This window comes from Nymphaea colorata, chromosome 8, assembly GCF_008831285.2.
Source record: "Nymphaea colorata isolate Beijing-Zhang1983 chromosome 8, ASM883128v2, whole genome shotgun sequence".
NCBI lineage: Eukaryota > Viridiplantae > Streptophyta > Magnoliopsida > Nymphaeales > Nymphaeaceae > Nymphaea > Nymphaea colorata.
This window is the reverse complement of record NC_045145.1, coordinates 10,240,418-10,263,870: the sequence shown is the minus strand read 5'-3', so window position 1 is coordinate 10,263,870 and position 23,453 is coordinate 10,240,418. Positions and strand designations below refer to the sequence as shown.

At 40.0% G+C, this 23,453-nt stretch overlaps 1 protein-coding gene across 3 annotated transcripts in view; it reads left to right on the top strand.

Annotated features, from left to right (window-relative positions):
* The window catches only part of LOC116259075 (anaphase-promoting complex subunit 2), a 79,642-nt gene that overhangs the window by 5,423 nt on the left and 50,766 nt on the right, over positions 1 to 23,453 (top strand). For all 3 annotated transcript variants that reach the window (XM_031636689.2, XM_031636688.2, XM_050079107.1), the window contains 3 exons: positions 697 to 919; positions 9,281 to 9,570; positions 9,694 to 9,765. In XM_031636689.2, the coding sequence (XP_031492549.1) occupies positions 697 to 919; positions 9,281 to 9,570; positions 9,694 to 9,765 (585 nt within the window). The remainder of the gene's footprint in view (positions 1 to 696; positions 920 to 9,280; positions 9,571 to 9,693; positions 9,766 to 23,453) is intronic.

The following is a 23,453-nucleotide window of genomic DNA, read 5'->3' as shown; positions in this document are numbered from 1 at the left end:
CTTATATTAAAGTCCATTCCTGATTGTTCCTTTCAGATATATCAGAAGTTCATATTATGGCTTCCGTATGCTCAGTTGTTGGCTGATGCATGAAACTGTGACATTTGATTCATACAGTAGACATTGTAGGGTACTGCGCCACACTTATATTAAAATACTAGTCTCTTTGTACATACTGCATACTAAGTATACTCCTATATATATATATACGGGTATATATGTTATCCTTTCCATATGGGATAATATATGTGTATACATATGTGTGTAAATATATATAAACAATACTTTGTATATAGGGTTCCTATAATATATATTCCCCATACATGGTTGCCGTCACAATCAACCAATTGCAATCCATGAAAAAGAGGTTCACAAACTTTTTATAACATATTTGCACTTATCCTAAAAGTTATTACCTAATACTATATTTGTTACTTCAAAACCATGTATGTCTTTGACAAACATCACTTATGTCTTCCACATATCTTGGTCTCGTCCTTACAGAGGATGCCAACGTTTGCCTCAAGATTTCTCTATGTTGGTAAACACAATGAATGCCAAAACAATGAGTGGCAAAAATCTAGTTGCAGCAGTTAGAATCTGGTGCATGCTATTTCCTTTTTTTTTTCCTTCTTTTCCCTAGTATTTGATTTACTGACTCGTTATCGCGTTTTCTTTTGTCTGGCCTCATTATAGGATCGTACAACACAAGATGTTCTTGCTGCATCATTGGAAGAAATATGCTCATTAAAGAAACATCAAGAAAAGTGCCTATCATTCCTCGGGACTGTTCTGTCATTCCATCAGGATTTTCCTACATCATTGAAAAGCAGTGTCGTGTTCCAAAACAACCTTCTTTCCAAGTACCAGTTGATGGTCGCTGCAGTTATGTTAAGTACTCTTCCTGGGCATTTTCCAGGTCTGTATCTGTTATGTCTATTAGTTTGTGTTGGCTATATCTTGTGCTAGAATTGTTGCTCCTAGAGGTTTACATGTGGCTCTGTTAAAAGTATCTTGCAGCCTTGCAATACAGTCTTCTTTTAGTGGAAAGGGCCCAGCTGCAGCCTCTTCATTGATGAGAAAAGCTATAAAGTTCTTTCAATGTATAAGACATATTGGCACATAATTGACCAGGCTGCTTGATTCTCGTTATGAAAATATGATCCAATAATCATATTATGAATTTTGCATTTGAGTTTTAGTCTGGGACTAAGTTACACCCTAATCCAATAAAAAGTGAGATTGATTACATGTAGAAGTTGGAAAGCATATGGATCTGAATCCAAATCCAGATCTGATATGCTTTAATACTCAAGTGGTGCAGTATAGGGCTGGCAGTGTCATATGTTGTAATTTCTGATTAAATGTTGTTATACAACCAGTTAATATTTTTTTTCCTATATCTTGATTTTCCTTGTTAAGTTGTTTATGGCTTATGAGAAACTTAGTTTTGATGATTGAAGTTTTATTTAGAAGTTATTTAAAAATCAGAATACAGAAATTTTCATTAAATCCCCTCATTAATACATTTTTTTATGTAGTAGGTAAATTTGGCTGTCTATATCTCTTTCTCCCCTTATTACGCCTTGTTTTAGTTAACTTTCATTATTATAGCATTAAATATGTAATTAACATTCACTGTCATAGCTCATAAATACAATTTTTATGTAGTAGGCTTGTAAATTGGGTTGTCTATTTCTCTCTCCTTTACTACTCCTCTTTTTAATTAATCTCCATTATTATAGCATTAAATATGCAGTTAACATTCATTATTATGGCATCTTCATTGTAACAGCATTAAATATAGAGTTAACCTTCATTATGACCGTATTAAATAGTATTAAAAAACCTTAAATTTCAGTACCTTAGCAATAGAGTATTCAGTTGATACTTTTGCAAGAAATGATGCAACCATAGTTTGCTCTTGATGAATCATCAGCTTTCTGCATTTAGTCTTTCAAAGCATATTTAATTGATGCATAATATTGGCTGAGAGTTTGCTCTCTTTGCTGCAAGTGGTAAACTATGTCACATGGGTGTAGGTGCTAGAGCAGGTGCAGATGTGGCAATTTTCAGAAAAACTTAGCTGCGGGTGCAGTGATTATGTGTATATAAGTATACAACTCATTTGTTACATAGCTATTCAACTGTTTGGTAGCCCTATTTATCTATATTTACATATAAACTTTTTGTAATATAGATAGTTTAGTTATGTGCATATTTAAAATGGTCAGTTTTGGCCCGGTTCGGCTGACCGAACGGATGTGCTGTGTCGGAGAAGCACCATCACCAGCACCAGCACCAGCATCGACATCGGTGTGACACGCATGCGGCAGCCATTTAGAAGCACCCATGTGACATAGGTGGTAAAACTCTTGCTCAACTTGTAAAACTTAGAAGCACCCATGTGACATAGGTGGTAAACCTCTTGCTCAACTTGTAAAACTCCGCTAACATTATTCTCAGGAGAATATGCATCATAGAAATTGTCCCCAACTTGTTTGTCTTTCGTATAATAAATAAGTCGATCTGCTATATGAGGCTGCACACTATTCATTATGATTGACATTAAAAATTAGAACGTCAGGCTCATTGTCTTATTCTTAACTAACAACCTTTTCCAGTCTTTTCAACTAGTTCTTGTTCCAACAAGATATGAAAAGGCTTTATATTCAACAACAATCTCTCCTTTTTCTCTGCTATCTTGAACAATTGAATCGGCCATAATGAGCAATGACAAAGATGGTAAAGTAAGTAAATACATGTTAAGGACTGGACCCTGTGGGTCAGGGGTCCGTTTCAGTAGAGTCACAGATCAGTTTAGATAGGTGGTTCAAGTGGGTAATAGGTGATAACAAACCCACCCCAATCTAATGATTTCTCCATATATAAGTTTCTTAGGGAGTTAAACCTAATTATGAATGGAATATTAGAGATTTCAGTGGAGGCTGGGTTTTCACTGGAGTAGAGTGCGTGAGTTGTCTTCGTCTGTTAGTTGTAGGCTAACATTGGTATCAGAGCTATGGGCAACCCCAACAAGGTGACCTCAAAGGATGTCATGGCAGTGGTGGAGGCGCATAGGGAGCACATGGAGGAAACAATACATTGATGAATCAGAGATTGTATGCGATCGAAACCCATAACCAGGAGACAGAACACAGATGCAAGCATTCATGGCCGATTAGCACGCCTTGGTGACGATGATCAAGGACATGCTTCAGCCGAATCTTGTATTGGGGTCACCCAACACCGAACAAACAGAGACGGTAAACGGTGAGTTCCGTCGACCTCGACCCCCTCCTTCTTTCCCTCCTCCACCTCCTCCAGGTGATGCCCCTGATTTTGAGTTCATCGGCGGAAACAGGGGACCTGGTGTAGGGCCTTGGAAACAGCCTAGAATAGACTTCCTGTGATTCTCAAGGGAGGACCCCCTGAGTTGGATCTTCAAGGCGGAGCAATTCTTTGAATGTCATGGAATCATCGGTGAGCAAAGAATGGGTCATGTTGCCATCCACGTCGATGGATCTACCATCAAGTGGTACAGATGGCTGGTGATGCAGCATGGCATATCACGATGGGATGGGCTAGTCGATGCCATGAAATCATGTTTTGGACCTTCGGCGTTTCTTGACTACAACGTCGAATTGTCCACAATCAAATAGAGGGGATCTATCGTCGATTACCAAGAGCGCTTTGAGGAGCTTAGTACATGGTCAAAGGATGGCCGACTGAAGCACTGGTGGCAACATTCCTAGGTGGCCTAAAGGAGGAAATCAGGATTGAGGTGAAGGCTGCCAAACCCCACACGCTTTCAGACTGTTTTGAGATAGCATGAATGGTGGAAGGGAAACACAGACATCTCAGCGGAAACAGCAGGCTGTGGGGTATCGACAGAGGCAGCAAGAGCCTAGATCACATGCAAAAATACACCACCACAGGCATATGAATCAAAACAGCATCCAGCCCCTCGGCAGGTGATTAGGCGTCTCACACCTGAGCAGATTAAGGACAAACAACGCAAAGGGATCTGTTTCCACTATGACCAACCTTGGTCACCAGGGCACACCTGTCGAAAGCTACACATGTACTTGGTGGACGAAGAAGACGAGCCACCTGGTGGGGAAGAAGCCACTGTGCTAGATGAAGAGATGTTGGGGGAGTCTTCAGCCAACTTACTGTCGGAGATTTCTCTCCATGTTCTAGGGGGAGACGAAGTGCCCCGGTTAATGTGAGTCAAAGGATCCTTGAGAGCGTGCAGAGTCAGCGTGTCGGTGGACACGGGCTCCACCCACAATTTCATAGCAGAGAAGACAACTACGACATTAGGTTGCACAATTGAGCAGCAGCCAACATTCAATGTTGTGGTGGGAGTCAGAAGCACACTGAAATGCAAGGGCAGATGTTCACTTGAAATGCTGGGAATTCAGAGCCACAAATTCCCAATCGAGCTGTTCACCTTGGCTATGGCGGGAGCCGATTTATTACTGGGAATCCAATGGCTGCACAGCCTAGGCGAAGTGGTATGAGATTTTGTAGGCATGCAGATGCATTTTGATCAAAATGGAGGGAGCAGACATACCCTAACTACTGCTGCTAAGAAGCCGATTGAGGAAGGCTGCATCCCTAACTGCTGCCAAATATTAAAAGGTAAGGCTGCATCCCTAATGTTGCTGGTGGCGTCTGATTAGGAACCAGCTGACGCGGCAGATGGTCGACCCTGGCAAGGAGGTATCAACCCAAACGCTTAGAGGAGCTGCTGAAGGAATTCAGCAATGTATTCAAAGTGCCAAGAGGACTGCCACCAGCAAGAGGAAGTGATCACAACATCGAGTTACAGCTCGGGGCCAAGGCTGTGAGACTGAACCCTTATAGGTAGAGCCACTATCAAAAGGAAAACTTGCAGAAAATGATGCGAGAGATGCTTAAAGATCGCGTTATCCAGCCTAGTCATAGCCCCTTCGCTTCTCCGGCATTGCTAGTCAAGAAAAAAGACGGTAGTTGGAGATTTTGCATAGATTATCGAGCTTTCAACGCTATCACAGTAAAAGGCTGCTACCCCATTCCTATAATTGAAACCTTTTGGGTCAATTACATGGGGCCATCTATTTTTTGAAGCTGGATCTCCGAGCAGGTTATCACCAAATAAGGGTGAATCCCAGGGATGTCTCCAAGACAACATTTAGAACTCACGATGGGTTGCACGAGTTCAAGGTCATGCCCTTTGGGCTGACTAATGCCCCAGCCACCTTCCAGTCATTGATGAATGACGTGTTCAGACCATTCTTACGCCAATTTGTGTTGATATTTTTCGACGATATCCTAGCATATAGTGCAGGAGCGGAGGAGCATTTGAGACACTTACGACTGGTTTCATCCACTCTTCAGCAGCACCAATTGCATGCAAAAATGGCTAAGTGCATCTTTGGAACAGGGCAGCTTGCATATTTGGGGCATGTAATCAGTAAGGGAAAATTAGAGATGGAAGGGGATAAGGTGGAGGCCATGCGAAGATGGAAACCCCCAAAATCTGTCAAGGAGCTGCACTCATTTTTGGGCCTTGCTGGTCATGAGTGTAAATTTGTGCAAGGTTATCGCTGGATCCCTGCACCAATGGTGGAGCTGACAAAGAGGGACAAGTTCAAATGGGAAGGCCAGGAGGAATATGCATTTGAAAGGCTGAAACAGGCCATCACGACCACACCTATCCTAAGGATGCCCAACTCAATCTTCCTTTCATGGTGGAGACTGACGCATTAAGCTAAGGAGTGGGAGCTGTCCTCAGCCAAGCGCACCTGCCCATCGTCTTTTTCAGCAAAATGTTGGGGCCTTCATTTAAAGCAAGGTCGGACTATGAACGACAATTGATGGTCATCGAACTTGCAGTCCTGAAATGGAAACAATATCTGATGGGCCGCCGTTTCAGGGTGGTAACCGAACACCACAACCTCAAATACTGCTTGCAGCAACAGTCCTTGTCCCCTACCTTACAACACTGGATTGTTAAACTCATGGGCTTTGATTTCAAGATACAGTTTTGAAAAGGGAAGAAGACCCAGTGGTGGACGGGCTGTCACGTGCTAGCAATCAGTTGGGTGAGTCTCTAATGACCCTAGTGACTTTTTCTCAGGCACAGATAGAGCTGTGGGATAGGATTAAACAGGTACATACATCAAACAACAGCCTCTATACAAGACATAAGGAGGCACATAAGCAGCAGGCCGACCAATTGCTATGGGTATGTGTGGCGAGAACCATACATGTACTACCACAGAAGGGTGTTTATACTTCCAGAATCGGAGCTGAGGGAGACACTTCTGGAGCATTTCCACAACTCCAAGTCAACAGGCCATGAGGGAGTGGAAAGGACATATAGGAGGATGCGATCCTCTTTCTATTGGCCTGGGAGGAAGAAGTCAATCACAGATTATGTTAGGAGGTGCCAAGTCTGCCAACAAAACAAGCAAAAAGCCAGAAAACTCGCAAGGTTACTACAGCCACTTCCTATTTCGGACAGCATCTGGGAGGATATTTCCATGGATTTCGTGGTAAAGTCAGCCATTTTGGTGGTGGTAGATTGTCTATCGAAACATGCCCATTTCATAGTATTAGCCCACCCCTTTTCCGCGAAGACAGTGGCTAGAGCTTTCCATGACTACGTGGGCAAACTCCATGGCATGCCTCAGACGATAGTCAGCAATCGAAACTCTCTCTTTCTGAGCTCATTTTGGAAGGAATACTTCCAGCTTCAAGGCTCTAAGCTGTAGATGTCGACAGCCTATCATCCGCAATCGGATGGGTAGACAGAGATAGTGAACAAAAGCCTCAAAACATACCTCAGATGCTTCATAGGACAGCATCCAAAACTGTGGGCAAACTACTTGAGCTGGGCTGAATATGCTTATAACACGGGCTGACACTCTTCCACAGGGATCACACCCTTCGAAGCTGTCTATGGACGCCCCCCACCTGACCTAAGGAGATACCAACCAGGAACAACAAGGGAGGAAGATGTAGATGTCCAGTTGAGGTGCAGGGATGCAGTCCTCCAAGATCTCAAACAACACTTAGCTGCTGCCCGAAACCGCATGGTGATGCAGTATAATAGGAGACACGGAGACTTGCAGCTGAAGGAAGGAGACTGGGTCTTCCTGCGACGCCCTACTGTAAAGAAGGATAGTGGCAAGCTAGCACCAAGGTTTGTTGGCCCATACCAAGTTAAAAGGAGGATAGTCTCTGTTGCCTATGAACTTGGGTTGCTTGCAGGGAGTTTAATCCACCCAGTGTTTCACGTTTCAAAGTTGAAACCCTGTTTCAATCCACCCACAAGTATGGAGGCCTGAGCTGCTCCTGCACTAACTGAGCCAGCAGCCCTATATCCCTACCGCAGGTTGGGAACTCGAAAGGTGAGACAAGGGAAGCAGTTGCAGACTGAATGGCTCATCGAGTGGAACACTTATGATGATCTGCCAGCAACCAAGGAGTTAGCAGAAGACATACTGTATCGTTTTCCTGAATTTACACCTTGAGAAGAAGGTGTCTTGTAAGGGGGAAGTATTGCTAAGGACTGGACCCTGTGGGTCAGGGGTCCGTTTCAGTAGAGTCACGGATTGGGTTAGATAGATGGATCGGCTGGATAATAGGTGATAATAAACCCACCCCAATCTAAAGAACCTGAGTGTATAAGTTTCTTAGGGAGTTAAACCTAATTATGAATGAAATATTAGAGATTTCAGTGGAGGCTGGGCTTTCACCGGAGCAGAGTGCGTGAGTTGTCTTCATCTGTTAGTCGCAGGCTAACAATATACTAGAAACGGCAACTGTAGACAAGAACAATGTTAAAACATGTATAAGGTTTGGGTCATGACGTCTGGATCTGGATCCAGATCCAGACATCATAATAGGTTTTTCCTTTTTAACGTTATGTTTTCTCATTAATGGCATGGCTGCAATATTTTTTGTTTTTAATAGGACTTATTAGTCCATGGTGTAAAAGATTGATTTTATAATATAATCTTAGGGTGATTTTATAATATAATCTTAGGGTTCAGCAGATGGTTACTGCTTTTGCCATCCTTATCCTTTGGCACTTCTCTTCTCCTTTTTTCTTGTTTTTCTATGCATAAGTCGTCAGTGGATGACATGGTAATCTGATGTTACAAAATCATAGATGGTATCAGAGCCAGGTTGCAAGGCGTTTACCTGAAGAATGCTCAAAGAGATCTAAGTTTTTTTTTTTTTACTCAAGCAAACCCTCTTTTTCTGGTGATAATCTGTTCTGTCATCTTCCCGGTCTTCCTATTTCTATTCTCTGTGATATCTCATCATTCCTTTTCTCCTGTTAGTGTTTCTTTTGGTATTCCTTTTAATCTATGCTCTTATTGATGCCGTTAGCCCTCTTTAGTATGTATTCTCTTCAATCTGCACGTGTTTGAGATCTGCCCATAAGTCTGACCATTCTCAGTAGGGCAACGTCTCTTTTGTCTATTTAGATCCCTATAAATTAGTAACAGCAGTATTATACTGCTCTTTATCATCACAATTGGTTGACGTTGTTTTCATTATTCTTCTATCTACTCTATAGTTCTTTGATTCTCTTCCATATTGGGCCTCCAGTTTTGTCCATCTGTCAAGCTTGTGCAGGTTGACAGAAGCAGGTTGGCAATCATAGACATTTCGAGGCACAAAGTTCTTAAAAATGCATGAAGGCACTTGAAGGTATAAAAATAATTTTATTTACTGGAAACTGCGTAGAAAAGCTGTCTACAAGTGAGACTAATCCTTTGATGTGTATAATGGAGTGGGGCTAGACTGTCTGTTGGGCCAGTCCCCAACTTCTACAAATCCAGCCATTCGCTGGTCAACAGCCAGCCATTCTTGTCAATGGTCAATCTTGACCTGAAAGAAAATGGGAAAAAGTACAAAAGAAAGGAGGATTACAAAAATAAAAAGGCAAATACAACAATTTTTTATATTTATAGACACCCGAAGACGTATATATGTACAAACATAGATTTGAGCCAATGTACCTTGCTTTGTAAGATCAATCTGACCAGCTAACAAGGCTTCACCTGCTGGCTATTCCACTCTTTATCCTCCTGTAGCATCCCAGGAGATGATTACTACTCGATTAGATTGAGATGCTTAATATTACTTCTTCTTGCTAGGTGTTATAAGTTACTGATTTTTTTAATAGAAAAACTGATTCTGTTTCTTTTACATTTAGACTGTTCAAAATGTATATTGTGTTCTTAAAGGAATTTGTACTTTTTCTTCTGTCTAGAATTTCTTCATCTGTACTTTAAACGGAGGTTAGAAGAGTTAATCATGATAATGATGGATGATCAAGACAGATCAAGGACGGATATTCGGTTCAGCACTGGTAAATGGTTTGGAAGCAAGTCACATGGAGTGGATGAGATGGATGTTGATGATAGTAATGAAGCAGCAACTTGTTCCAGCAAGAACAGGTTGGTTAGAAAGTTTGGGAAAGTTGTCAGTAACCTTAGAAGCCTTGGCTTTGCTTCCATGACTGAAGATGCATATGCTTCTGCTATTTTTCTTCTACTGAAGGTAGCTGCAAGTTTATCTTTTTCACTATGATGGCTACATCCCTAATTATGTCCAGGAATTGAGTTTAAAAATGTTAGAACTAAATTCATAAATCATGAATAGTACTGGTTTTCTTATTCTCAGACGAAGGTTGAGGATCTGGCAGGGGATGATTATAGGGCTCCTGTTCTCAATTTAATTAAGGAATGGATTCAGGTAACAATTTATGTTTCTTTCTTGCCATCACTACAACACATATATTGCACAATTCTGGTTAGACCGTTAGAGCATCTTTGTATGACTTGGGAATTTTTGAAATAGTCAGGCCTTGCATCATCATTTAACTACTATTTAACATAGGAAGGAACTTGCATTTGAAGAAAAAAAATTTGATGGAAAAAATCTGGTCTGTTCTGCCTAAAAGTTTCCAAATGTTCACTTGGTTTTTGCCCAAGATTCTTGAAACAATAAGGTGAAATGAGTACTCATCATTCGTCAATGCTGAAGCCCATGTTGGGAGAGAGATTCTGGCTATGTTTTCCATTAATCCTAATCCCAATGTAAGTAAGGATTAGTTCATAAAACTAAAAAGAAGACGAGCTTATCTAAGAAAAAAATAGTCTTATAAAGATAAATTAAATTTTAATCAATCCCTTATAAATATTTTTTTCAACACTCCCCCTCAAGCTAGAGCATAGATATCTATCATATTTAGATTGTTACTATAAAAGAGGGAAATATTCTCCAAATCACTACACAATAGCACAAGACTTGGTGAACTCTCACACAGGAGATAAACAAGAAACAATGGTGCTGAAAAATACTTAAATTGTATTGAAGGAGGTCATAAAAGGCACAAGGAAGGAGAATAAAATATAAGAGTGGATGATCCCCAACATATAGAAGAAGGCCTCAAGGAGCTATCTGTTGGCGGTCATCCAACAACACTATTTACTTATTTAGATCTGTTGTGGACTCCAACAGCCAGTTGACTTTGGTCAAAGACCAAAGATACCAAAAACAAAAGACTGAAAAATAAAAATGGAAAAGTAAAAAAGAAATACAGAAGGAAACATTTACATGAAACCCTAAAGTATACTTAATGAATATATATATATATATATATATATATATACCAAAGTATATACAACACATGTGCACACACATCCACACACAAACACACACACCCACACACACACATAGATATATAATTAAAAGACACCATCTTAGCAACATAACTACCATTTTAGCAGTTACAACACTTTGGAGATCCATAATTAACAATAGGTTTGATAAACACGTCTGCCACTAGGTCTTCACATGTGACATGACTTGTTGAAAGATATCCCGATTGCACCAAGTCACATATATAATGACAATCGCCCTCAATGTGCTTTCCTCTCATGGGAACATCAACTTGTTAATGCATAAAGCCACGGGTGAACATTAACATGCTTTCAAATAAATTAGAAATTGATTGTCAGCCAGATGTCTAACATGTAACTTTTAATGATAACCAAAGAAACCTAATGACTCATGACTCAATTCATCCATCCTTGATTCATGACTCGGTGGGTCTACTAGGTGACTCGGACTGGGTTTTGTTAGTGGTTGTTTTTTTAAGGAAAAAAATATATAGCTTCTCATTTAAACAAAAAAAGGTTGTAAAATGACTTGATTAGATGTATAACTCAGAAATAGATTAACCTAACATCAAGTAAAGTAATAACTATGATATATTTACTCATGTAATAACAAGAAATCAGACACTTACGCTGCTACTGCTACTCTATATATTTCAAAACTGAGTAACAAAGTCAATATATCAATGAAAAAACTATGTAACATGGGTACGCCTCTTATGGAGGCATACCCTACCGGTACCGGTACGGGCCTGGGTACGGCTTCGGTACGCGTTGACCGTACCAGGTACGGTCAACGTACCGGAGGCCGTATCCATCCAAAATTGGACACAGTCAACATTGACTGAGTCCAATTTTGTCCATTTTTTTTTCTAACGTTTATTTCATTTTAATGTTAAAAATCATTTTGACGTTAAAAAAAAACGTAAAGCGTCAAAACCCTTGCGTCTTACCTCTTACGACTGTTACCTCTCGTCTCTCTCCGGCGACGAAGCAGCGGTGAACACAGGCGACGGCAGGGGCGGTGAACGCAGGCGACGACAGTGGCGGCGACAGGAGGTGACTGTGACTTTGTTTTTTTCATTTTTTGTTTTCATTTTCATCAACTCCACCAATTGTGACCGGCGACGGCGACGACCGGCGACAGCGACGACTGGCGACAGCGACGACTGGCGACAGAGACAGTGTGCAGAAAACCCATCGCCTGAAAACCCATCACCTCTCCCTCTGGCTCGCCCTTTCTCTACCCGAGAGGGTTTCATCTTCAATGGAAGAAGAGATATTCTAACAAGTAGTCAATGTGATTGTGTATAAAAATAAGTAGTTTTGCAGTCGATTTTTTTCTCTCGTCTCAGTTTCAGTGCAAGCACGACTGCACAGTGGCTTTTTTTGCTCATCCTCTTCATCTAACTTTTTTTTTTACTTTGTAATTGTTTGATTGTTGCAATATCGTGTCAGACCATGTGTTTGGTTACTTTGATTGATTGATTTATTGTTCTTCTTGTGTATCGCTACCAGCCTACTTATACATATGCTACTTTTTATTTTTCTTCTTATGATGTTCTATGGTTTTACATGCTACCGAATGGCTGAATGGGTCAACACTCTGTTGAAGCTTGGCTGAATGGCATGCAATTTTATTTTTTCTTGAATATCAAAATAAATTTGTGTGGTTGTGTCGTTAGAATAAATTATCTTTTACCATTGTATCCAATTTTTTGATATATATGTGTGAATACTGAATATGTTATTCTGTTTGCAATTTTTTGATATATATATATATATGTCTGTGTGTGTACGGCCGTACCCCCGTACCCAAGTTTTTTGAAAATGGTCCGTACCCGTACCAGTACCGGCACCCGTACCCGTAGCCATGTGACATAGTGAAAAAATAACTCAACAGAAAAAAGAAAAGCATTAACATCAATATGTTCAGCTATCAAATAGTTTTCAACTCTACATGTATATATTAGGTGAAACCCAAGTCCAAAAGTAAGGAGCCCAATGCTCTAGAAATTGAAGTAAACAGTTGACTGTGCAGGAAGTTAAGCTTAATCAACTTTAACTTCTCATTTGCAATACGGAACTTTAATAAATGAATAGGAATTATAAATTCTTACATTCCAATAAGTTTGAGGATTTATAGAAAAGATAAAGTAATTAAGTAGTTAGTGTTACGAGAGAGAGAGAGAGCCGAAAAGAATAATCCATTAACGTAACCCTAATCTCTACTAAAAGAAATTAGGGTTGGAGACTTTACAAAAGTAGTCCAACAACTATAAGAAACTATTTAAAGACCTCCTCCCTAACTTTATAATATTTCAGAAAAACTCTTTTACATCTTTAACACTGCTCCTCAAGCTGGAGCATATATATCGATCATGCTCAACTTGTTACAACATTTCAGGAAATCGCCTATGGGAAGAGCTTTAGTGAGGATATCAGCTGCCTGATCTTCTGAGGAGACATGAATAGTGCTAACAATTCCTTCTTGAACTAAGTCTCGAATATAGTGACAATCCACTTCAATATGTTTAGTCCTCTCATGGAAGACAAGATTGTTAGCAATATATGTAGCTGCCTTGTTGTCACAATGCATCTTCATTTGGAGATTCACTAAAACACCCAACTCTAAAAGTAGTGATCTAACCCACGACATTTCAGCCGCAGTTTGAGTCATAGCCCTATATTCCGACTCAACACTAGAACGAGCCACCACATTATGCTTCTTGCTCCTTCAGGAAATAAGATTACCTCCCACAAAGACACAAAAACTGGTAGTAGACTTCCTGTCATCTATAGACCCTGCATAATCAGCATCACTATACACTTCGATGTCAACACATCTCCCTTTTTGAACCATAGCCCCTTTCTCGGTGCTGATTTCAAGTATTTGACAATCATTAGAGCAGCATCCCAGTGAACTTTTCGGGGTTTTTCCATGAACTGGCTTAACTTATTCACAGCAAAGCTAATGTCGGGGCGAGTGACAGTCAAATATAACAGATTCCCTATCAGAGATCTATAAGATCTGGAGTCAAACAGCTCTGAGTCATCATCATATATATGAATGCGAGGATTTATGGGAAGTGTGGCAGGTTTAGCCCCCAATAGTCCTGTTTCCTGCTGAAGATCAAGAACATATTTTTTTTGAGACACTACAACTCCTTTATTACTACGAGCCACCTCAATACTAAGAAAATAACAAAGTTGTCCAAGGTCTTTTGTAACAAAGTGTTACTGTAAAACCTCTTTTGTTTGAGCTATCTCTGATAATTTTTCCCGGTAAGAACAATATCATCCACGTAGACAATCAATATCACCATTACTGTTGAGCCTCGCTTGATAAACAATGAGTGATCAAGCTGGGATCAGCGAAATCCACACTTAGATAACACCTCAATAAGTTTTTGGAACCATGCATGAAGACTCTGTTTAAGTCCATAAATAACCTTCTTTAATTTGCATACCTTGGAACACTCTTCTTGTCGCTCAAAACCAGGTGGTTGTTGCATATAGACGGTTTTAGAAAGGTCTCCATACAAAAATACATTTTTCACATCCAACTCAAAAAGTGGTCACTCTCTCTGGACAACAAGTGATATAATCAATCGAATAGTGCCCAACCGAGCCACAACCGAAAATGTCTCAAAGAAGTCAACACCATAAGTCTGAGTATACCATTTTGCGATAAGACGAGCCTTGAACCTTTCAACTGAACCATCAGAATGATGCTTGATGGTGAATACCCATTGTGATCCAACCACATCACAGTGCGTCGGAGGGTCTACCAAATCCCAAGTCTCCCGAGAAAGAAGAACATCCATTTCCTCCTGCATGGCTTGTCGCCAACGTGGATCTAACAGGGCGTGATGGTGAGAAGACGGGATAACATAACTAGATAGAGCTTGATTAAACTGCACCAAACTTGTACTCAGATGGGCAGTAGAGATAGAATTAGAAATAGGATGTAATGTGCACTGTCGCTTGTCCTTGCGAACGACATTAGGGAGATCTGCTGCAGAATGGTCATCATTTAAACCTGAGTCAGTCTTATCAGTGGAGCTTACCTCTTGAGATGATGCTGGTGGACGGTTGCGAGAGGGACCTAGACGACGAGTGTAAACCAACGGAAGATCAAGAAAATGTTCATGTGACCTAGGTTGAGATGGTGGAAATGACTCAAGTGACATTGGTAGAATATAAAGAGGTATAGGTGCATGCATCTCAGACAAAGAGGGACTTGACGAAGGAAAATAAGGATGAGATTCAAAGAAGGTAACATCCGCACTGATAATGTCTTTCTTAGTCAGGGGATCAAAGCATTTATATCCTTTTTGATTGGCTGAGTAGTCAATAACGACACATTTGATGGCTTGGGCAGTAAGTTTATTTTTGTTTGGGCCTAGGATATGTGCAAAGCAAGTGTATCCAAAAACTTTGGGAGGTAAATGAAATAATGAACGCCCTGGATACAGAATTTGAATGGGAATACATTCTTGGATGGAGGAAGGGGGTAATCTATTAATGAGGTAACACGCAGTAAGAATAGCATCACCCCAAAAATAGGCAGGCATGTGAGAATGTAACATATAAGGGTACGAGCCACATTTAGGAGTTGCCGATGTTTGCGTTTGGCTACACCATTTTGTTGGGACGTATGTGGACAAGTATATTGAGGTCGAATTCCATGGTTGGCATAACACTGATGTAGAATGGAAGACTTGAATTCAAGAGCATTATCAGGGCGAATATTTTTGACAATGAGTCCAAACTGAGTTCTTATTTCCTTGATAAAATTTTGAAGAATACATATGACTTCAGATCTTTCCCTTAACAAGAAAACCCAATTGACTCTAGTAAAATCATCAACTAGAACAAGATAATATCGAAAACATGATCGAAAAGGAACCCGACTAGGACCCCATACATCCACATGAATAAGATCAAACGGACTCTGACTCGACGGACTCTGACTCAAAGGAAAGATGCTCCGTGTATGCTTGCCCAACTGACAAGCATCACATAAGAATGACTCTGATGCAGGAATATCTGGAAACATGCGACGAAGTTTTGGTACTGATAGATGACCCAGTCTGAGATGCCATTGGAAAGAAGAAGGCTTGGAAGGGACTAAAGATGCAGCAACATCAACTGGGATCGACAGAAAATATAGTCCCTCACGTTTATGGCCACCACCAATCATCTTCCCAGTTAGTAAGTCCTGAAAAGAACAGGAACTAGGGTAAAAAATGACTTTACACTTTAAATCAATAGCTATCTGTTTAACAAATAACAAGTTAACAGGAAACTGACATGCTGTGGTGTAGAGAAACTGACAAAAAGATGAAAAATTCTGTGGTTGATTACAACAATGTCTAGAAGCACCAGAATCTATCATCCATGTCATACTTGGATCATCAGTAGACGTACAACAGAGAATGCTGAGTCTATAACAGTAGCATCGGCAGATGTAGAAGCAGATGTAGAGACAGATCTTTGAGCAAGAACACGATCATATTCATCCTTACTTAAGTTAAGGGAATACGACATGGATATAGAAAGATCAGTAGAAGACTCAACCATAGATATTGTTGCCTTTGAATGAGCTGCTTGGGATGAAGAAGGACCTTTGCCGGTGGCGATTCTACCTCCACCACGTCTAAAGGAGACGTTCGAACGGAGGTGAGGATGCTTGTCCCAACAACGATCCTCTAGATGACCAATTTTGCCACAATAAGAGCACTGAAATCTGCCACGTCCTGCACCACGGCTTGTACCACGTCCCCTAGTGCCACCAAAAGAACTAGGGCCCCGTCCTCTTGATATCACAAGTGCAGGGACTGGTGTGTCATGCGTATTATGAAAAAGAGTGGCTGCAAGACGACTCAACCTATTATAGATGTCTGCTAGATCTGGAAGATCACTGCCTGTGAGAATTTGAGACTGTGCCACACAGTATTCTGATGATAGGCCAAATAGGAACTTCGCTGCCATACTAGTTTCAAAGTGTGGTGCATAACAATGCTGGCAAGGTGGACGAAGAGCCTTTAACCATTCATATGCAGCAGTCAATGTAGCAAAATACTGACATAGGTCCTGTTACCTTGCCGTATGTTGCATAACTCCTCTTCCAGTTGTAGGATTTTGACTACATTAGTAGCATGTGAGTATGTCTTCCTCAAGAAAGACTACATATTCTTGGCCTTGGTATAATATGCAATAGTTGGGGCTATATGAGACTCCACATTATTCATAATCCAAAACATAACAATATAATTATCTTCATCCCATGCATCATATATCCCTTTTTTCTCAGTAGGTTTATCCTCCTCAAAAATATATTTCTTTCTATGACCAGCCACCGACATTATGAATACCCTAGACCATATTTCATAATTTGAACCATTAAGATCGATCGTGGTTCCACAAGAGAAGGAATTCCCAGCCATCTTGTATTCAGTAGACCCTTCAGATTTACCGTTTTCAGCCATAGTAAATAAAGAAGACCAGATTGGCGCACAAGTTAAGAGGCTAGGAAATCACTGTCACTTATAGGTTTGAACAGAACGTAATGTACTGATCACTAATATTAGAGAAATATCACTTGCAACACAGACAAATCTAGAAAAGAAACTTATAACTCCAATATCAGATCTGAAACTCTATAGATTAGGCAACAATATAGAACAATCTGTTTCAGTCGATGACTGATACTCAATATCAGATCTGAAAGTTTATAGATCAGACTTCTATATTGAATAAACTGTTTCAGCCGATGACTGGAATTTCTTTCCCAACCGACTGAAGACTGCTGCTACTTATAACTACAGCTGTTTCACATAAAACTAGCTGTCCACATGACAAAGGAATCAACGATGTCAACTTACAGATCTTGTACGAAGAATCAGCAGTAGTCCACCCTCACGCAACCTCACTTTATTGATTTTACATCCACGATCTATAGAAGATTCTGCTCATATCAAAACTGCGTTCATAAACAGCATATAGACTACACAAACAGCAACTTCACAAGTCACGCTGCACCCACAACACTCTGCCCCACATGATCAACATGAAGTTCCAATCACCGTTGAAGTAGCATCCACGAGATCAACTTGAGGATCTGATCACGCCTTCCACATAGGCGTGAACAGGTCTTTCTCCACACAACACGCCCAAATCCTATTCTCTCACCGTCTCCTTATTGGGTGACAAGAGGGAATAAAGGATGGGCGATGACAAGAAGGAGGACGAAAGAACTATAAAGAACTCGCTTGGCTGTTCGCCGGAAAGGTGGTCGCTAGAGAAGATGGTCGCTGGAAAACTCACCCTGCAATCGACGCCACACCTTGCTCTGATACCATGTTACGAGAGAGAGAGAGCCGAAAAGAATAATCCATTAACGTAACCCTAATCTCTATTAAAAGAGATTAGGGTTGGAGACTTTACAAAAGTAGTCCAACTATAAGGAACTATTTAAAGATTGATAGAAATCTAACACCAATATCTGTAACCAGAAAACAGTACTCACGTAGGAAGAGAGAGAGAGAGAGAGAGAGAGAGAGAGAGAGAGAGAGAATAAAAACAAGAAGAAACTGAGGAGAAGAAGCCGTAGCCAAAATGGTTTGCACGACCTCTATTTATAATCCCATTTCCAGAATTCTAAGAGTCTCCAATCGTAGAATCCTAAGAGATTTCACAAGCTCCAAGGACATTAATTACATCATGGAAACCTAAGAGACTTCACATATTACAAGGATATTAACTACAACATAGAATCATAGGAGACTTCACATATAACAAGGATATTAACTATCTTAACACATTCTACAAGGAGGTGGAATCCTAAGAGACTCCTCTTCAACGTGCTGGTGAAGGATTTATATTTTAACACCCTCTCTCAAGTTGTGCATGGTTTTACACCATGTACAACTTGCCTTTTAGAAACCAGAATCGTTCCTTTGTTAATCTTTTTGTAAATAAGTCTGCAACTTGTTCATCTGTACTGACATAAATAGGTTGAATCTCCTTGTCTTCCACCTTTTGTCTAACAAAGTGTTGATCAATCTCAATGTGCTTTGTTCGACCATGTTGTGTGAGATTAAAGACAATGTTAATAGCGCTTTGATTATCGCACATTAACATTGACGTTTTAATCTTTTCTCCAATGTCTTCTAGCAAATGCCTAACCCATGTAACTTCAGCAGTACCTGCAGCCATGCATCTGTATTCAGCTTCAGTGCTGGATCTTGCTACTGCCTTTTGCTTTCGACAACTCCAAGACACAAGATTACGTCCAATGAAAATACAAAAACCAAAAATGGACTTCCTTTGATCGGGATCTCCAGCCCAATCTGCATCTGTGAATGTCATAAGTTGATGTCCAGTAGTTATATTTTCACTCTTACCATAAACTAAGCCATCTCCTGCTGTCCCTTTAAGATATCTTAATATTCTTTTGACAACATCCATGTGAGTATCTCTAGGTGCATGCATAAATTGAGATACTTGATTCACAACATATATAATATCTGGTCTAGTAAATGTAAGATATTGAAGTGCCCCAACAATACTTCGATATTGCGTAGGATCTTCATATAACTCCCCATCTTGAGCACTTAGTCTTTGATTTAGAACACTAGGAGTTCCAACAGGCTTACAATCAGACATACCTGACTTTTTCAGCAGATCTAACGTGTATTTCTGTTGTGTCAATGTGAGGCGATTATTGTGCCTATCAATCTCCACTACAAGAAAGAATCGTAAATCACCAAGCTCTTTCATTTTGAAGTTTTGCATCATCAAAACTTTAGCTTCTTCTCTGTGTTTTTCTGAATTGCCTGTGATAACAATATCATCAACATATATAAGAAGTAAAATAAATATGTTTTCCTTTCGATAAATGAAAAGAGAGTGATCTAGAGGACATCTCCGAAAACCACATTCTTGAATCTTGCAGGAGAAACTGTCAAACCACGAACGTGAGGCCTGTTTAAGTCCATAAATAGATTTTCTTAGTTTGCAAACCCATGCATGAGAGTCTCCTTTCGTGTATCCTGGAGGTTGTTCCATATATACTTCCTCCCTTAAATCACTATGAAGAAAAGCATTCTTCACGTCCATTTGATGTAGTCTCCATCCATATTCAACTGCCAATGATATAATCACGCGAATTGTTCCCATTTTGATCACAGGGCTGAATGTCTCATCATAATCTTGTCCATATTGTTGTGTAAACCCTTTTGCTACTAACCTTGCTTTGTGTCTTTCTATGCTGCCGTCAGGTTTGTATTTAATTTTGTATACCCATTTGGAACCCACTACATTCTTTTCGTGTGGCCTCGGAATGATCTCCCATGTTCCACATTCATGCAAGGCATCCATTTCTTCTTTCATAGCCTTTCTCCAATGATGTGATTTTGATGCTTGATCAAATGAAGTAGGTTCTTCCTCCTTGCCAACTTTTGCCGTGAATAACTGGAAATCAAGTGATAAAGAATCATAGCTAACCCACCTGTGAATGGGATGACGAATGCGTTGGGATCTTCTAAGGTGGGGCATGTTGTCTTCTTCACTGTGAGCATCTCTGTCCCTTAGTCGTCGACTGTAGATAAGACCTGAATACCGATGTGCATCATTGCTCTGTTCTTCATTATTGCTTTCGTGATGACTTGATGACTGTGTTGGATCTTCTTGATTTTCACTTTGAGCCATATCCGACGGTTGTATTGCTTTCTCTAGATCTTCATTTTGAGGCACATCATTTTCTATAACAGGATCTGCATTGAATAACTTTGTACTGGTCCAGGGATCATAAGATTCAATGGTCATAGGCATTTCATTTGTACTATCAAAACTATGTTCATCAAAAATGACATTTCTTGAAGTTTTGATCCGTTTAGTTGTTGGATCATAGCATCGAAAACCTTTATATTCATCAGCATATCCAACGAATCTACATTGAATAGCTTTGTCTTGAAACTTGTTCCTCAAGGCAGCATCAACGTGAACATAGCATACACAACAAAAAACCTTCAAGTTCTTGTAATCAGGTTGTTTGCCTAAGAGTGTAAAATATGGCGATTTAACATCAAGAGTGTCATAGGGAAACAATTTATTATGTATACAGCAGTATGGAAGGCTTTAGTCCACAAGGAAATGGGCACATTAGTATCATGTATCATGCTCATGGCGCTTTCAACTATATGTCGATGTTTCCGCTCAACAACACCATTTTGTTGTAGTGTGTAAGGGCAGGAAATTTGTCTAGTTATCCCTTTTTCACGTAGAAATTCAATAAAATCAAGCGAGGAAGATTCTCCCCTCCATCACATTGAAAATGCACCACATTGGATGAAAATTTAGTTTGAATCATGGCATAAAAGTTTCGAAATATGTGGGGTACTTCTGATTTGTGTTTCATGAAGTAAATCCAGGTGAAACGTGAGTAAGAGTCAATGAATAAAACATAATATCTTGACCCAGACATGGAATCAATAGGGGCTGGCCCCCATACATCAGAAAAAATAGTTTCAAAAGGTTTGGAAGCCCTTTGATTTATATTATGGAAAGGTAAAACATGACTCTTACAAAGTCCACAACTTAAACATTTTTTGACACTTGAAGTAAGAGGTAAGCTTGATCTTGGAATGAGACTATCTGTGACAAGTTTTTCAATGAAATGTCGACCACAGTGTCCTAGCCGACTATGCCACAAATCAGACTCCAAAAATTGGTTAGGGCCCCTTACTTTTGATTGAAAATGGCAAGAACTTGGCACTAATGACGCATTATGAGAAAGAGAAAATGTCTTCAATCCTATATCAAAAATGGATGAATCCTTGGGTAGACATTCCTTGAGGACGTACATATTCCCTTGACGCTCCCCTCTAGCGAACATTTTCTTCGTTTGGAGGTCCTTGACATAGACAGAAGAAGGTGTGAATTCAACAGAAGAGCTTGTATCATCAATGAGTTTAGAAATGGATATGATGTTCTTTTTGATATTGGGAGCAAGAACAACATTAGACAGTGATAGAGACGAGGATGACAATGGAATATGTGCATTTCCAATATGTGTAATGGGATGAGATTTTCCATCACCTGTTATAATGCAACTTCTACCGTAATGAGGGGATAAGTTAGTCAATTTACCTGCATTTCCTATCACATGGGTAGCTGCACCTGAATCCAAGAACCATTCTCCCTGCTCATTTTGCTTTATAGTTATATTTGAGAATGCGGTCATCAATAGCTGTTGCATATCTTCAGCGGTGGATTTAGAACTTTGTTTTCCTTGTTTATAATCATGTCTTACCCCTTTGTTTTTATTTTGAGGATTAAACCAACACTGTGCCTTCATGTGCCCTTTTTTGTTGCACTGAAAACAAATTGGTATTTTTCTTGAAGTATCCAAAGGAGACATACCTTGGTTATGTGGTGTTGGTAGAATGCCACGACCACCATGGTTGGAGTTCCCATGGCTCTTACCAAACTTTACATTCATAGCCAACACATTTTGGGAGTTCCCTTGATCAGTCCTTTCAATGACTCTTTTCATATTCATTTCGTGTTGGAGAAGTTTACCTTGTAGTTCGTTGAAGGAAGGCAGAACAGGAAGGACCTCAAGAGCTGTAATAAAAGCATGATAATCATGCCCAAGTCCATTCAAGGTTTGCTGCACCTTTTCCTTATCAAAAATGTTATTCCCTGAGGCAGCAAGTTGGTCTGCGACGGCCTTAATGCGCACCAAATAATCCATGATAGACGTTGAACCTTTGCTCAAATTCTGAAATTCTTTCTTTAAGTACATAATTCGAGCTTTTGATATTTGGGAAAAGGTATCAACAAGAGTTTCCCATAATTCTTCTGCAGTACAATCATCAGAAACTGAAAGTAACACTTGTTGAGATAAAGTGGATAAAATATACGCAACCAGACTTTGGTCACGTCTCATCTCCATAGCATGTTTAGGATTGCTGTCTTCATGAACAACAATAACTTCTCCTGCCTCATTTTTTATTTCCTGCAGAACGGATATTGGTAGAGCCTTTGTTGAACCATCGAGATGTCCAAAGAGGCCTTGACTTCTTATGAAAGGCATGAGTTGCCTTTTCCAGATCAGATAATTCTCATGGTTGAGTTTTTCGGTAATAAGGTGAGGAAGAAAACTTGAGGACATGCCAGAATGCGAAAGGTTTTCCATGACAGCAGAAAGGAATGGTATATAGGTAGAAGATGAGAGGGAAAGAAGACACGATATAACAAGATGTGTTCTTAGGTAAGCAAGAAGAAAAAGGAACAAGAATTGCGCAAGAGAAAAGTAAATTCAGGATAAAGACAAGATGAGAAAAGAGTTCTAACCAGATCAGACCTGTTTGGACATTTCGTTTGGTAGAGATAGCGTAACCTGGCACTCTGATACCATGATAGAAATCTAGCACCAATATCTGTAACCAGAAAACATTTCTCACGCAGGAAGATAGAGATAGAAAGAGAGAGAGAGAGAGAGAGAGAGAGAGAGAGAGAGAGAGAGAATGAAAATAAGAAGAAACTGAGGAGAAGAAGCCGTAGCCAAAATGGTTTGCACGACCTCTATTTATAATCCCATTTCCAGAATTCTAAGAGTCTCCAATCGTAGAATCCTAGGAGATTTCACAAGTTCCAAGGACTTTAATTACATCATAGAAACCTAAGAGACTTCACATATTACAAGGATATTAACTACAACATAGAATCCTAGGAGACTTCACATATAAC